General features: G+C 42.5%; 1 protein-coding gene across 1 annotated transcript in view; it reads right to left on the bottom strand.

Annotated features, from left to right (window-relative positions):
- Positions 1 to 14,628, bottom strand: part of LOC124775855 (pickpocket protein 28-like) — a 182,002-nt gene that overhangs the window by 81,024 nt on the left and 86,350 nt on the right. The window contains exon 4 of the mRNA XM_047250689.1: positions 7,176 to 7,284. Coding sequence (XP_047106645.1) covers positions 7,176 to 7,284 — 109 coding nt within the window. The remainder of the gene's footprint in view (positions 1 to 7,175; positions 7,285 to 14,628) is intronic.

Below are 14,628 nucleotides of genomic sequence, written 5' to 3'. Positions count from 1 at the left end.
CCAATAGTGATCTGAGAACGACGCTGGAGCAGAATCCAATAAAAAACAAAACCGTTCCGTGTAACCTATGCTTTGTATGTATGAATGCTTCAATTGAAGCCTGTGTACTTGGTACACGTTCTTGAATATTAATTACGCGGTACGCGAATCAAGTTACGCGGAAACTACACTGTAGTCCTGTAGGACGGACCGTTAAAAATAATACTAGTACTAAATGAAGTATTTATTGAACAATATGCCCAAGTCAAGCTGTCATGCACATGGTAAAATCTGTTTGCTAGATGGGTGATAACCTGGCAAGCTACACTAAAAGAGGAAAAGAAAGCTATGTACAAAAAAATCACACACCTTTAAATAATTACAAAAAAGCAATATATGCCTAGTAATAGTATTAAAAGTGTGTAATGAGAAGGTAACACAATGGACTCAATGTAGATGAGAGTGATTATGCTAAGAACAGTTGTCATGCATTAAAAATAAACTGTGTGCATAAATAACCTAGGAAAAGACGGAATATTGTGTGTAGTAGGGACAGAAAATGACTGTTGTATCTGCACCAATATATACGTCGGTATAAGTTAAGTGTTGAGTGACTAAATGTCATAGTGCAGTGCTCAACGAACAGTACACTGTGAGTAAAAACGGTAGTTAGTGATCCGTTCGGAGTCGATTCAAACAAACATCGCTCGACGGAGACATTTAGTATGTGTGTACCGAAATATTTTCGCGTGTTGAAAGACGCTCTGGCAGTGTATCAACCGTGAGAACAAGTGAAAGTGTGTAGTACAATGTGCGTGTGACGAACCCTGAATACCAGTGTCACAATGCCACAAGAAACCTGTTATCACGCCAAAACATCCTGTGCATACCAGCGAAGCGACGGCGTAATGAACAATAAACGCTTTTAACCAGAGTGCATTTTCTTCCACAGCTAATAAGTTGTATCCTTAAAGACAGTACACCGTTGTGGAATATTTGTTTCATGCGTTACGACGGGGAGCCATGCGGAGAAGCAGAGACGGGTGCCGTGCCGCCAGCCAGCCGGTCGCAGGAAACCACTACAACACGCCGACATTGGTGAATGGTTCGGAGCGGTTCGCGACTGCTCGGGCGCCACCGCAGCACGCCGTCGGTGTTGCTGCTAGCAGGTCGTCGACCTCAGCGGTCGTTGGCACGCCGCGCTCCAGACGACGCTACGCGACAATTGCTTCGCGCCGCCCGCTCCGTACGACATTGTTGACGTTCAACCGAACATTACCAACTACGTTGTTCATGTACTAATATGAAAATGATTTATTGAACACGAAATTACGTGACAAACATTTTTTTTTTGCTGAGTATAACTCAAAACATTCACTTGTTCGATGATGTATGTCATATGTTTTCGTCATATTAGTGAAACAAACTGACACGAATGCCATACAACGGTAGAACATTTGTCGTGAGTAAGTGTAGAGACAATCCATTACATTGCTATCGAACTATTTAATGATTGACCTTAATTGTGACACAGAACACAAATGTGAAAAAGTGTAGAAGGTACATTTTTAATAGAGAGACTAAAAGGTTTAACATTTTGACATAAATAATCATTGTTATCTGTGAAGATTGGATAAAGTCCACCCTTGTTTAATGAACAAAACCGTGTGTTAAGACAAACCAGGCGAGATGACCATGGCTCCGGCGCAGTTTTCCCAGGTTTTCTGATCGCACGTAGCCCAAATGGGGGAGCCAGAAAACTGTAATGACCCTGGGACTAGGTTTACGGTCACCTCGCAAAGTGTGAAAAAACTATAAAAAGTGTAATTAAAACTATAATGTAAAAGAGCAAAGAAGTGAACAGTGAATATTCCAAACAAGGTGATAGACAATGACAAAACGGACGTTAGTGGCAGCATATTGCCGAACATTCTTAACGTTAGTCAATTGCTGCCAGGGGGCATTGTAACGTCCCTTAGCAAAAGACATATTTTGTAGTAAAGAGAAAATATTGTGCATCGTATTCTGTTATTGTATGGAATTATGTATTTTTTTTATTATTATTTATTTTAGATAATATCTGTGTCGGCGAGTACTGAAACCGCACAGACGATAAATATCATACACAGATGAAAAACATCACTAGTATAAATAATACAGCATGAACATTAATTTCTTTGTCTTCCTCTTGGAGTTACGGGAGTAAGATAGCCTGTGTCGCAGTTGTACATGCTAACGTAGTCTTCTTTTGTCATGGTTAATCGATGTACGCCATTATGTACTCATTTTTAAAAAAGGTGTGTATTGTAGATAAGTTAACATATTTGAATGTTTTGAATAGAGTTATTTAATGAAACCTTGCATTATTATTTGTAGTAGCTTGCTTAAATTATTATCCCATCCTTTTAAGACATTTTCAGTTATTTAAATATTATCCGTGGTGCAGAGCTGCGCTACGAACGAACAAGCCGCTGCCGCGGCGCATTCAAACTGCATTAAAAGAAATCGATCATACCGCAAAGAAGCGGGAAGGTAATAGTGAAATAAAATCATCTCTTTCAGCTTCCGGACTTGCAGAGCAGAGCAGCAGATTTTATGATGTGTTTTGCAGGTTGACGCGGGCTGCTGATAATATATTGCTAACAGTACAAAAGAGATAATTTACCTTCGTAACGTAATAGGAATTTTGTTGTGCTTAGTTCCGGTCTGGCAAACCTTATAGAGAAAACGTGTTTTTCTCCGACAATAGTCTCATGTTCTTGTGCTAGTCGTGGTAATTATTGGTGTTTTACGCTTAACAAAAATCCACTGCAAAATGTTGAACAATCTTTGCGAACTGTAACATCAGTATTTCATAACAAAGAAATTTTCATTTTCAATAACTATAAAGTAGGGAAGATATGTTGATTTTTTATAGTGAGTTACAGTAACCAAAAATGTTCCTTTAATAGAAAGCCAGATACAGAACAATAAGAACCCAATATATTCTGTTTTGTTGAAAATTAATGATTATAAAGAAATTATGGGCACAGCATTACTAAAAGGTATTTCGCGGCTCTTTTCGTATATGCGTTATTACGCGAGCAATAACAAAAACAAAACCAAAATAAATAGAACAGAGTATATATATATATATATATATATATATATATATATATATATATATTTCACGAAAAAAACGCGAAATAACGTCTTTGATTAATGGTCAAAACGTTCTCGTTCCCGAGTTCAAAATCATCAGCAATGACGGCCGAGAACTCCCGGCATAAGAAGTCACACCCATTCAGCCAACAGCCTTGTCAAAGAGGGCGGAGGAGAGGACAGAAGTTTAGAGCACTTTGTTGCCTTGGGGTGGAAAGTTGCCCCTAAAGGCGGAAAAATAAGCAATAATCAACGGCATGAGGATGCAGAAGGCAATGGAAACCATTGCATCAAAAACATGTAATGTCTATCTACAGAATATGTGTCTTTTAATTGAAAGAAGTATCATGATGATCTCTCCAGTGGTAAGAGATTCCAGACCAATCCCTCATTCGCACCTTCGAGAGCGAACTGCCAAGGGGAAGGTGACCAGGAGAGAAAGGTTGAATAACAAACTGCTGGCTTTGTTATTAGAGCAATTTTCTTTGTCTGACATCTCACGATACACGCTGACGATGTGGCCCTGTGCTCTTGCTGTTGCTTTCGTCTGGCACTTTGTTCACTTCGGATGACTTTGCACCCCCAGTCAGCCTGACACGGGGATTAATGAATTACGGAACAGCAAACCATCCACCAAATCTACGCTGGACAGCAACAATCCGCAAGCAGTTATACCCCATCTCCTCGCTAAGGAGTTACGGAAGCCACACAAGTTGACTCACCGCTCGTCGTGCTATGTAGAGATAAGCAATGGTACAGGAATTACCCGAGAAAAAGGACACCTTGAGTGATGAGTAGTGCTCATGATACGTTTTCCTCTGCCCTTACTAGCGAAATATTTAGGAATGGAACTTACATCCCTTGGTCCACCTTACCCTGCAGGAAATATACAGGGTGATTCTGTGGTGATGTTATAAATTTTCAGGGATGACGGAGAAGGGTAAACATATCTTTTTGAGGTAACGGACACTGGTCTGACAATAACCGGGTCGGAAGATACAAACGAAAATCATTTTTGTACGTCTGACAGTCTATTATATGTACCGACGCTGTTGTTGCTAAAATTGTAGGGTAGGGAAGTTTCAGAGGTATGGACAAAAACAGAAAAAGTGACTAATAAACATGGGCTCTGAAATGCAGGCCTATTGCTTATCTTCCATGCTGTGAAACACGTCTCTTCTACTGCAAGCTCTTTTCCTTCCATATTTTTGGAGAAGACAGTATGGACCAAACCAAGAAAAAATGTCCAATAAAAATGCCCACTTTAAGAGCTACACTTTTTTGGTAGATGAGATGTGTTTCACAGTAGTGAAGATGAACAAGTGCTCATAGCTCTTAAGGTACTTATTTCAGAGACTATATTTACTACAATTTTTGCTTGGTTTGGTCCATACCAGCACCTCTGAACGCTGCCTATCCTATAGGCGTGGCAAGAAGAGCCTGGCACATGTGTATCGCTGTCAGCGCTATCACAACGATTTTCGTTTATAACTTTCGAATCGGCGTTTCCAGACAATGGATCCTTACCTCAAATTGATATAGTACATTTAGCATCCCCTGAAAGCCTGTAACATTATCACGGAATTATCCTGCATACAATCAGAAGGATCTGGCAAGGACTGCTACGTGTGTACCGTAGTCGGAAGTATGCGATATACAGAATGTAACAAAATGATACCGACGAACTGTGAAAGTTGGAGAGTGCCTTGAGCACCTATGTCCGGAAACATTAGCCAGTAAAGCTGCCAAACGCCAACGCCCTTCGTTAGGCTATTCCTTTGGCAGCGAACGTGGGACGTTGGGACGTTGGCAAACCGCAAGCTAAAGTGTTAAGATTTTAGAAGACGTCTAGCGCATGCACGGCAGGCATGGAGACTGTACCGATCGCTAAGCGCAATGGCGTCAGACTTTCAGCCTCACAACTGCCAAGGCATGGTCTAGTGGCACTGGCTTCCGTATTTTCGACTCTCTGTAGCGTGGTTGAGTGGCGTTTCTACGGGGGGTATTCGTAAAGTTTTAATCACTGTCTTGGGAAAGAGCCATATTAATATGTAACTGGCCGTCTCCACTGTATCAGTGGGAAACACCAGGAAAATTAATTTATTCAAGTGCCAATTAAGACTTTATGACTAACCTTCATAGATACGGTGTCCATAACAAAAGTTAGTTTTAAAACGGTGTAGAAAGAGAACCACTAATCAAAATGATGTCAAATTTGAACAACGCATTCTTGACACAGGGCGAAACGTTATAAAAAAGAAAAGGAAGTAACAAACATTTTATCAATAGACAGCGCTATAAGCGCCCTAACGTAAATGGGATCGGCTATAGACGATGGATGAATCGCAATACGTCGGCTATGGTTTGAGTTGAACATTACACTATCCGTACTGTTCACTGTGGATAATGGTACAAGTGCGGCAGTCAATAGTTGTGGCACGGTTAGTTAGGTAAGCCCATCGACCACGACAAGGTCGTACCACATCGGATAAGAAAAATTGGTTTTTAATTGTCCTGAGGCCAAAAACCGCATAGAACGAAAAATGACATCCGTTTTAGTGCTGTCGGATGAACTGCTTTTCCTCTCTGCCACACTGTACTTCAGAAGAATCTATCATCTCGAATTTTGTCACCATTTCTTCCAGAACCTTGGCAGACATCAGATCAACGCGTTTTTTCATACCGCTGAGTGCCCGGAACTTCTGCAGGGCTACTGGTGCATAGTCACTGTTCTTGCAAAGGAGCTTTATCAGCAGCGCGCGTCCTTGACAAAGATAGTCATGGTGGACATCCAGGATGCAAAGTGGGGAACAGCTGTGTGCCGCGTATCTGTTGCTGAGCATATTCTGACACTTACAGCGCCGTCTTTTGGTTTAATTTCTTTTCTTATGTTTCATGGCGTTTTCCCCTGAGTCAATAACATGCTGCTCAAATTTGACGACATTCTGAAGAGTGCTTCTTTTCGTAGGGCGTTTTGAAACTGGACTACCTGTGTTTGTTCCGCAAGTCTTCTTCTACAATATCTCGATGTTTTTTGGTATCGTTTTTATACTACAAGTATACCAAACTGGATCATTTCCTCTTGCAACAGTCTTAAAAATTTTATTGCAGTTTTGCCTATCAATCTCAAACAGTTAATGTGTGCTGTAGCATGATCGTATTCCAAGGTTTACGTTCAGAATGTAGTTAATATAATGTTTTGCAAGAAACAGCAAATCCTCAGTGACTTATCGTTTCATAACTTTGCTTTATCACTGACACATTCAAATGACCACCTCACGAACTAATAAAATCATTCCAATTTCCAACTACACAAGTCAAGAAGTATATTGTCAACGGTACTGGTACGCGCCGCATCGAGTGACTTCAGGAGCTCCCGTATAGTTTTATACAACCAAAGTTCTAACATAATGCAGAGTAACTTCGCAGACCCTATCCCCGCCTTCCGATATTATGTGTACTACTTGTATCAAATGTCAATGTGTGACCTGCTAGATTTGGAATGTACATAAACATTATTCGTGAAGGAATAATCGGAAAAGCTACATATGTGAAAAAGCTACATTTTCATACAACTGCGAAAGCAACGAGTGAAAGGGAAGATAAAAGTTACATCCTGTGCTAGCGCATAGCTTGATGTTCTCGAGTGTCTCCAAGAAGGACGGAGCCAGCGGACCTACCACCAAAACAGTCTTATAGACCCGCACTCAGCGAAATTACCGAGTCTCTTAATAACGTTATCCTACTATTTGCTGTTGAAAAAGTGTTGGTGAAAAAGTTTGAAAAACCCTAAATCTGGTTCGAGCGCTACCACGTTACTAGGCGTTATCTACGCCGGCTAGAAGGTGCGTGGATTTATGAGAAAGGAATGAAAAGAAATTTGACACCTGGAAAGTAGTTTGTAACACATATTTCTGTTTATAGAAGATATTACGGTAATAATTGTATATTGTGAGTCGTGAAAGCTCATTGATTGCGCAGGTGGTAGTAGTAACCACAAAATCATACACCAAACGTGCAGTGAATAACGTTTATTGTAGATATAACTTACGTACCTGCCTGAGGAATTCCACTGTCTTTCTATCCGTTAAGTTTTCACCGAAGTCCAGCAGACCCTCCTCTGATTCATCACACACCAATGAGAGGTCATAGAACTTCTTTCGCCTGTAAAGGATAGCATAGTGTTTGCATTGCGCATTCATGACGTATTTTCACTTTATATCTTGTGGTATATCTATCGTTAGTGAATATGCAAATAGATTTTCCTTTGCTGTTCAATTTTGCAGAAATATTATCTCTGATGAGTCACAATTCTCGTATGGGTAGATGTTCTTAACTGTTACAAATAGTATAGTTGAACCAATATACTAATTAGAACTTAAGCTACAAACCTCCCCACTTGCGTATCTGATTCCATCTTATACTATAAGGGCATCGCATGCAGTACACATCTGTATACCAAAATCAGTGTGTGTCAATAGACTGTTCGTTGCTCAGTTTGTGCAATGAAATAAAAATGGGATCCACTGAGAGAAAACAAAACCCTTGGTGACTGTCAAAAGTAGGCTACTTATTTTTGTATAGCTACAGTGTGTAAAAGCTGAATGGAGTGTGTAAGTCAAGCCTCGTGCAGGTGGGATAAGTTCTAGCGAATGGAAAGACCTGTCATAACGGATGAAATAATGTCTGCATATCATCTTTTTACAAATTAATTTTACTGCAGTATAAATTGTGCACTCTTTGTAAGTGTCTCACTCCTAATAATTACTATGAAAAGGTATCTTCATGGGTGCCCCATGGAAGGGTGACAGAATCACTGTTATTCTCTGTATACATAAATGATTGGGCGGACAGGATGGTCAGAATCTGTGTTGTTTGCTGATGATGATGTGGTGCATGGTAAGGTGTCGAAGTTGAGTGAGTGTAGGAGGATACAAGATGACATAGGCCAAATTTCTAACATCAAGGAGAGAGGTGTGAATAAGAGCTAGTAAGAAGGGAATAAGAGAATGCCAGAGAGAGAGAGGTGAGAGGAGATGGACAAAGAGTGGGGTAGGAGGGAGAAGTGTAAGAGGCAGGCGTAACATGGAGAGGGGTAGTGGGCAGATAGAAAAGTAAGATGTGGTAGGAGGTGAGTGACAGAGAGAGGGAGGAATATGATGAATAGTGGAGGAGAAGATGAGAGATAGGGTGAGGAGTTGTTGGTGAGTGAGAGGAGGAGAAAAGCAGAGAGGATGAGGAGGAGGAGGAGGAGGAGCAGAAGGAGGAAGACGTTGAGAGAGAGAGAGAGAGAGAGAGAGAGAGAGCTGGGAGGATGAGATGTGTAGAGAGAGAGAGAGAGAGAGAGAGAGAGAGAGGGGGGGGGGAGGAAGAGATGGACAGATGCAGAACAGGAGATAGACAGAGAATGTGAAGGGGATGGATGGAGAGAGGGGGGTAGGAACAAGGGAGAGAAGGAGATGTCCAGGTAAAGGAGTACGAAGAGATCGATAGACGAATGGGGAAGAGTTTATCAATAAAGAGAGGAGAGCAAAAGAGATGACCAAAGAGAGGGGGGATGGAGGGAAAAACAGAGAAACGTGAGCGGGACAGAGAGAGGGAGAGGGAGAGAGAGAAAGAGAGAGAGGGAGAGAGAGAGAGAGAGAGAGAGAGAGAGAGAGAGAGAGAGAGAGAGAGTAGAAATGAGAACAGAGAAGATGAGGAAGATATGTACAAAGAGTGAGGGAGGAAATGACAAGAGCTGGGGACATGATGGTGACAGAGTGAAGGTAAGAGGGAATGGACAAAAAGAAAGAAAGACGAACAGAGAGTGGAAGGAGGAGAAGGTCCACAGAGAAAGGGAAAGATGAGAAGTACAGAGAGATGGGGCGAAGAGGGAACAAATAGAGAGAGTAGGGGGTTGGGTGGAAAGAGAAGGGAGGTGGAAATAGAGAGAAGGGGAGGGGATATTGTCAGAGAGGGTAGAGGACAGGGAGGTATAGGAAGCAGGTGAGATGGAGACGGTTTCTCTGTCAGATTTGTTTGATGAGGAACACCAAGAATTACTCTCGTCTGAAAACCATTTCATCTCAGAGTAGTAATTGCAACCGATGTCCAGAATTAGTTGCTGGATGTATTCCTCTGCAGTTTTTACTCTCTACAGCTTCCTACAGTACCAACAAAGTAATTTCCTGATTTCATAACAGATGTCCTATCTTCCTGTCTCTTCTCTCAATGTTTTCCATCAGTCAATCTAATTTTAAACGTTCTTCTGTAACCACATCTGAAAAGCTTCCATTCTCATCTGTTCCCATTTTTCCATGGTCCATATATTACTAGCATACAATACTGTGCTCCAGACGCACATTCACAGAAAATTCGTCCTCAAATAAGGGCCTATGTTCGATTCTAGTAGATTTCTCTTGTGCAGGAAAGCTCATTTTGCCAGTTCTCCTTGCCTGTGTCTTGCTCCGTACATCAAGGGTTAGTTTGCTGCCTAGGTAACAGAATTCCCTAACTTCGTCTACTTTGTGATCCCCAGTTCTAATGTTAAGTTTCTCGCTGTTTATTAAAATTATAACTAAATCTGGACCAATAATCAAAAAACCTACTGAAAGAAAAAAAAAAGTTCAAATGTGTGTGAAATCTTATGGGACTTAACTGCTAAGGTCATCAGTCCCTTAGGTTACACACTACTTAACCTAACTTATCCTAAGGACAAACACACACACCCATGCCCGAGGGAGGACTCGAACCTCCGGCGGGTCCAGCCGCACAGTCCACGACTGCAGCGCCCTAGACCGCTCGGCTAATCCGGCGCGGCTACTGAAAGAATAAGTATAAAAATAATAATAAGACGATTCATACTTTTTCACCATTTCTGCTGTTTCTCATTGTTTTCGTCCTTCTTCGATTTACTGTCCGATCGTATTCTGTACTTACGACTGTTCATTGCACTCAACAAGTCATATAATTCTATTTCACTTGCCAGGGGACAGCAGTGCTATCAACAATTCATTGCTACCCTTACATCTTCAATTTTAATGCACTTCTTGAACCTTTCTTTCCGTCACTGCTTCTTCAATGTATAGATTGAACAGTGCGAGGGAATGTTTTTTCTAGGACGACGAATTTTATGCACGTGTCTTGATTTTTCTTTAGTTTTGCTTCCATTATAAACCACTCCGTCAGAACCACCTCTGGTGCATTTACCTTTCCTAAAGCCAAACTGATTGCCGTTTCATTTTGAATTTTACTATCCATTCTTCTCTAATTTATTCTTGTCAGCAAATTGGATGAATGAGCTGTTAAGTTGATTGTACGATAATTCTCGCACTTGTCGGTCTTACTGTCATCGAAATTGTGTGAATGATGTTTTTCGGAAAGTCTGGTGGTAGATTGCTAGTCTCATATATTATACACGCGAACTTGAATACTTGTTTTCTTACCATTTCTCTCAACGATTTTCGAAATTCCTCTGGAATTCACTTCTGCCTTATTTGATCTCAATTCTTCCAATGCTCCGATAAATTCTGATGTCAATATTGGATCCCCTGTCTCTTCCCAGTCGACTGCTGTTTATTCTTCTATCGCGTCATGAGACAAGTCGTCCCCTTCACTCAGGCCTAAAATGTATTCCATCCACCTACACGTCCTTTTCTCTGCAGTTAACAGTGAAGACTACACTGCACTCTTAATGTTACCGCGCTTTTCTGTATGCTGAACCAGTCCTCCCAACTATCATTTCTTTTTCGATTGCTTCAAATTTTTCGAGCAGCTATTTCACCTCAGCTTCCCCGCACGTACTATATATTTCATCCTTAAGTGACTTATACACTGAAGCACCAAAGAGACTGGTGTAAGCATACGTATTCAAATATAGATATACACTATGTGATCAAAAGTAGCCGGACACCAACAAAAACATATGATTTTTATGTTAGGTGCATTGTGCTGCCAGGTATTCCATATCACCGAACTCAGTAGTCATCAGACATCGCGAGAGAACAAAACGGGGCGCTCCGCGGAACTCACGGACTTCGAAAGTGATGGGGTGTCACTTGTGTCATACGTCTGTACGCGTGATTTCCACACTCCGAAACATCCCTAGGTCCAGTGTTTCCGATGTCATAGTGAAGGGTAAACGTGAAGGGACACATGCAGCACAAAAGCGTACAGGCTGACCTCGTCTGATGACTGACAGAAACCGCATACAATTGAAGAGGGTCGTAACGTGTATCTATCCAGACGTGTATCTATCCAGACCATCGCACAGGAATTCCAAACTACACCAGGATCCACTGCAAGTACTATGACAGTTAGGCGGGAGGTGAGAAAACTTGGATTCCATGGTCGAGCGGCTGCTCATAAGACACCCATTACTCCGGTAAATGCCAAACGACGCCTCGCTTGGTGTAAGGAGCGTAAACACTGGAAAAACAGTCGAAAAACGTTGTTTGGAGTAACCAATCACGGTACGTAATGTGGCGATCCGATGGCAGGGTTTGGGTATGGCGAATGCCCGGTAAACGTAATATACCAGCCTGTGTAGTGCCAACAGTAAAATTCGAAGGCGGTGGTGTTTTGGTGTAGTCGTGTTTTTCATAGAGGGGGCTTGCATCCTTTGTTGTTTTGCGTGGCACTATCATAGAACAGGCCTACAATGATGTCTTAAGCACTTCCTTCTTTCCCACTGTTCGGGGATGGCGACAGCATCTTTCAACACGATCGAGCACCTGTTCATGATGCACGGCCTGTGGCAGAGTTGTTGCACGACAATAACATCCCTGTAATTCACTGGCCTGCACAGAGTCCCGACCTGGGTCCTATAGAACACCGTTCGGATGTTTCGGAATTCCGACTTCGTACCAGGCCACACCGACCGACATCGATACCTCTCCTCAGTGCAGCACTCCGTGAAGAATGGGCTGCCATTCCACAAGAATCATTCCAGCGCCTGATTGAACGTATGCCTGCGAGAGTGGAAGCTGTCATTAAGGCTAAGAGCGGGCCAACACAATATTGAAGTCCAGCATTACCTGTGGAGGGCCCCACGAACTTGTAAGGCATTTTCAGCCAGGTGTCCGGATACTTTTGATCACATAGTGTATATAAACAGGCAGAATACAACGCTGCGGTTGATAACGCCTACATAATACAACAAGTGTCTGGCGCAGTTGTTAGATCGGTTACTGCTGCTTCAATGGCCGGTTATCACGATTTAAGTGCGTTTGAAAGTGGTTTTATAGTCGGCGAAAGAGCGTTGGGACACAGCATCTTCGAGGTAGAGACGACGTACGGAGTTTCTCGTACGAACATTTCACGAGTGAACCAGCAGTCCGGCAAAACATCAAATTGCCGACATCGCTGAGGCCGGAAAAAGATCCTGCAAAAACCGGACCAACGACGACTGAAGAGAGTCTTTCAAAGTGACAGAAGTTCAGCCCTTCCACAAGCAGATTTCTGTGCTGGGCCATCAACAAGCGTCAGCGCGAAACATTCAACGAAACGTCATCGATGTGGGCTTTCGGAGTCGAAGGCCCACTCGTGTACTCTGAATGACGACAGCACGACACAAAACTTTACGCTTCGCTTGTACCCGTCAACGCCGACATTGGACTGTTGACGACTGGAAACATGTTGTCTGGTCGGACGAGTCTCATTTCAAATTGTAGCAAGCGGATGATCATGTAGGGGTTTGAAGACAACCTTATGAATCCAGGGACCCTGCATTTCAGCAGGGTACTGTTCGAGCTGGTGGAGGCTCTGTAATGGTGTGGGGCGTGTCCAGTTGGAGTAACAGGGGACCCCTGATACGTCTAGATAGGGCTCTGTCAGGTGACACTTACGTAAGCATCCTGTCTGATCAACTGCATCCACCCATGTCCATTGTGCATTCCGACAGACTTGGGCAATTACAGCAGGACAATGCGATACCCCACACGTCCTGAATTGCTACAGTGTGGCTCCAGGAACACACTTCTGAGTCCAAAGAGCACAACTTCACACATTATTGGAGTCCATGCCACGTCGTGTTGCGACACTTCTGCGTGCTCGAGGGGCCCTACACGATATTAGCCAGGTGTACCAGTTTCTTTGGCTCTTCGGTGCATTTCTCTATTTCTGAAATTCCCTGAACAGTTTTGCACTTTCTTCTTTCGGCGATCAACTGAAGTTTTTCTTCGAAGTCACCTTCTCTGTACCTATGTTTTTCTTTCCATCTTCTATGATAGTCCTTCTGAGAGATATCCATTCTTGTCCAGCTGAGCTCCCTACTGAGCTCTATATTATAGCAGCATCTACAGCCTCAGGGAACCTGAAGGTTATGTCTTCGTAAGTACTTCCGTATGACATTTGTTTATGCTATTTTCCTGATTAGCGTCTTAACCTTCAGCCTGTTGTGCATCATTACTAATCTGTGAACTAAATCTATATCTCCCCTGGGTCCGCTTAAAAGCCAGCATCAGATTTCGGAATCGCCGCCTGTCCATGACGTAACTAAATGGAATCTTTAGGTAGGTTCCTGCCTTTTCCGGGTATACATCCTCCTCTTGTGATTCTGGAATAGAGTATTACCTATTACAAGACGAAATTTTTTTTGCAGAACTCAGTCTTTCTGCTCTTTCATTCTTACTATCAAGCTCATATTATTCCGTAACAGACTCCCAGTCTACCATCACTATTAGATATTCATCTCCCATTACCTATTGAATTTCCCGTTCAGTATCCTCAAATGCTTTCTCTGTTTCTTCATCTTCGGCTTGGGACGTGGGCATATATTCCTGAATTATTATTATCACGTCGGTTTCTTGTCGATTCTGATTAGAACAACCCTATCGCTGAACACTTCACAGTAAACCACTGTCTGCGTTACCTTTCTATTCACAACCAATATTACCCCCGTTTTACCATTTTCTGCCGATGTTCATATTACCCTATGATCGTCTGACGAGAAAGCCTTGTCTTCCTTCCATTTAGAGAGCGTCAGTGGACAAATAGAAGTGGAAGATTCGGCCACAATGAGAGACGGGGGAGGAGGAGATGTGGACAGAGAGAGGGGAGAGAATGATATGAAAATAGACAGTAGGAAGCAGAAATATGGGGGAAGAAGGAGATGGGAGGAGAGGTAGGCGGAAGTAATTGTCAGATAAAGGGGTAGGAGGAATTTCGTGCTGTGTATGTGCCGCACACATACGAGGACGAAACTGCGGGTAAAAGGCTAGTATACATATTATCAATCCAGTCGTCTGGTTAGCATGCATTGATTGAGTGTGTTGTACTGGTCTTCACCGAACACTGATTAGAAACGGTATTAGAACCTACCAACTTGCAGATGTAGCGAGGGTAGGTGATGCCGTCTCTTTCTATTTATCGGGGAAGAAAATGTGGGAACAGACAGACATGGTATCACATACACTTCCTATACCTCACTACCAACGCATTTTTGTTTTGTCCTCAACTGTCATGTTTGTTACAAAATGAAAAGGGCCTTGCTTATTGCTGGATTCAGATCTGACTCACCAAATGGAA

The sequence above is a fragment of the Schistocerca piceifrons genome, chromosome 2, assembly GCF_021461385.2.
Source record: "Schistocerca piceifrons isolate TAMUIC-IGC-003096 chromosome 2, iqSchPice1.1, whole genome shotgun sequence".
NCBI lineage: Eukaryota > Metazoa > Arthropoda > Insecta > Orthoptera > Acrididae > Schistocerca > Schistocerca piceifrons.
The sequence above is the reverse complement of the archived record's forward strand: the minus strand, read 5'-3'. Positions and strand labels throughout refer to the sequence as shown.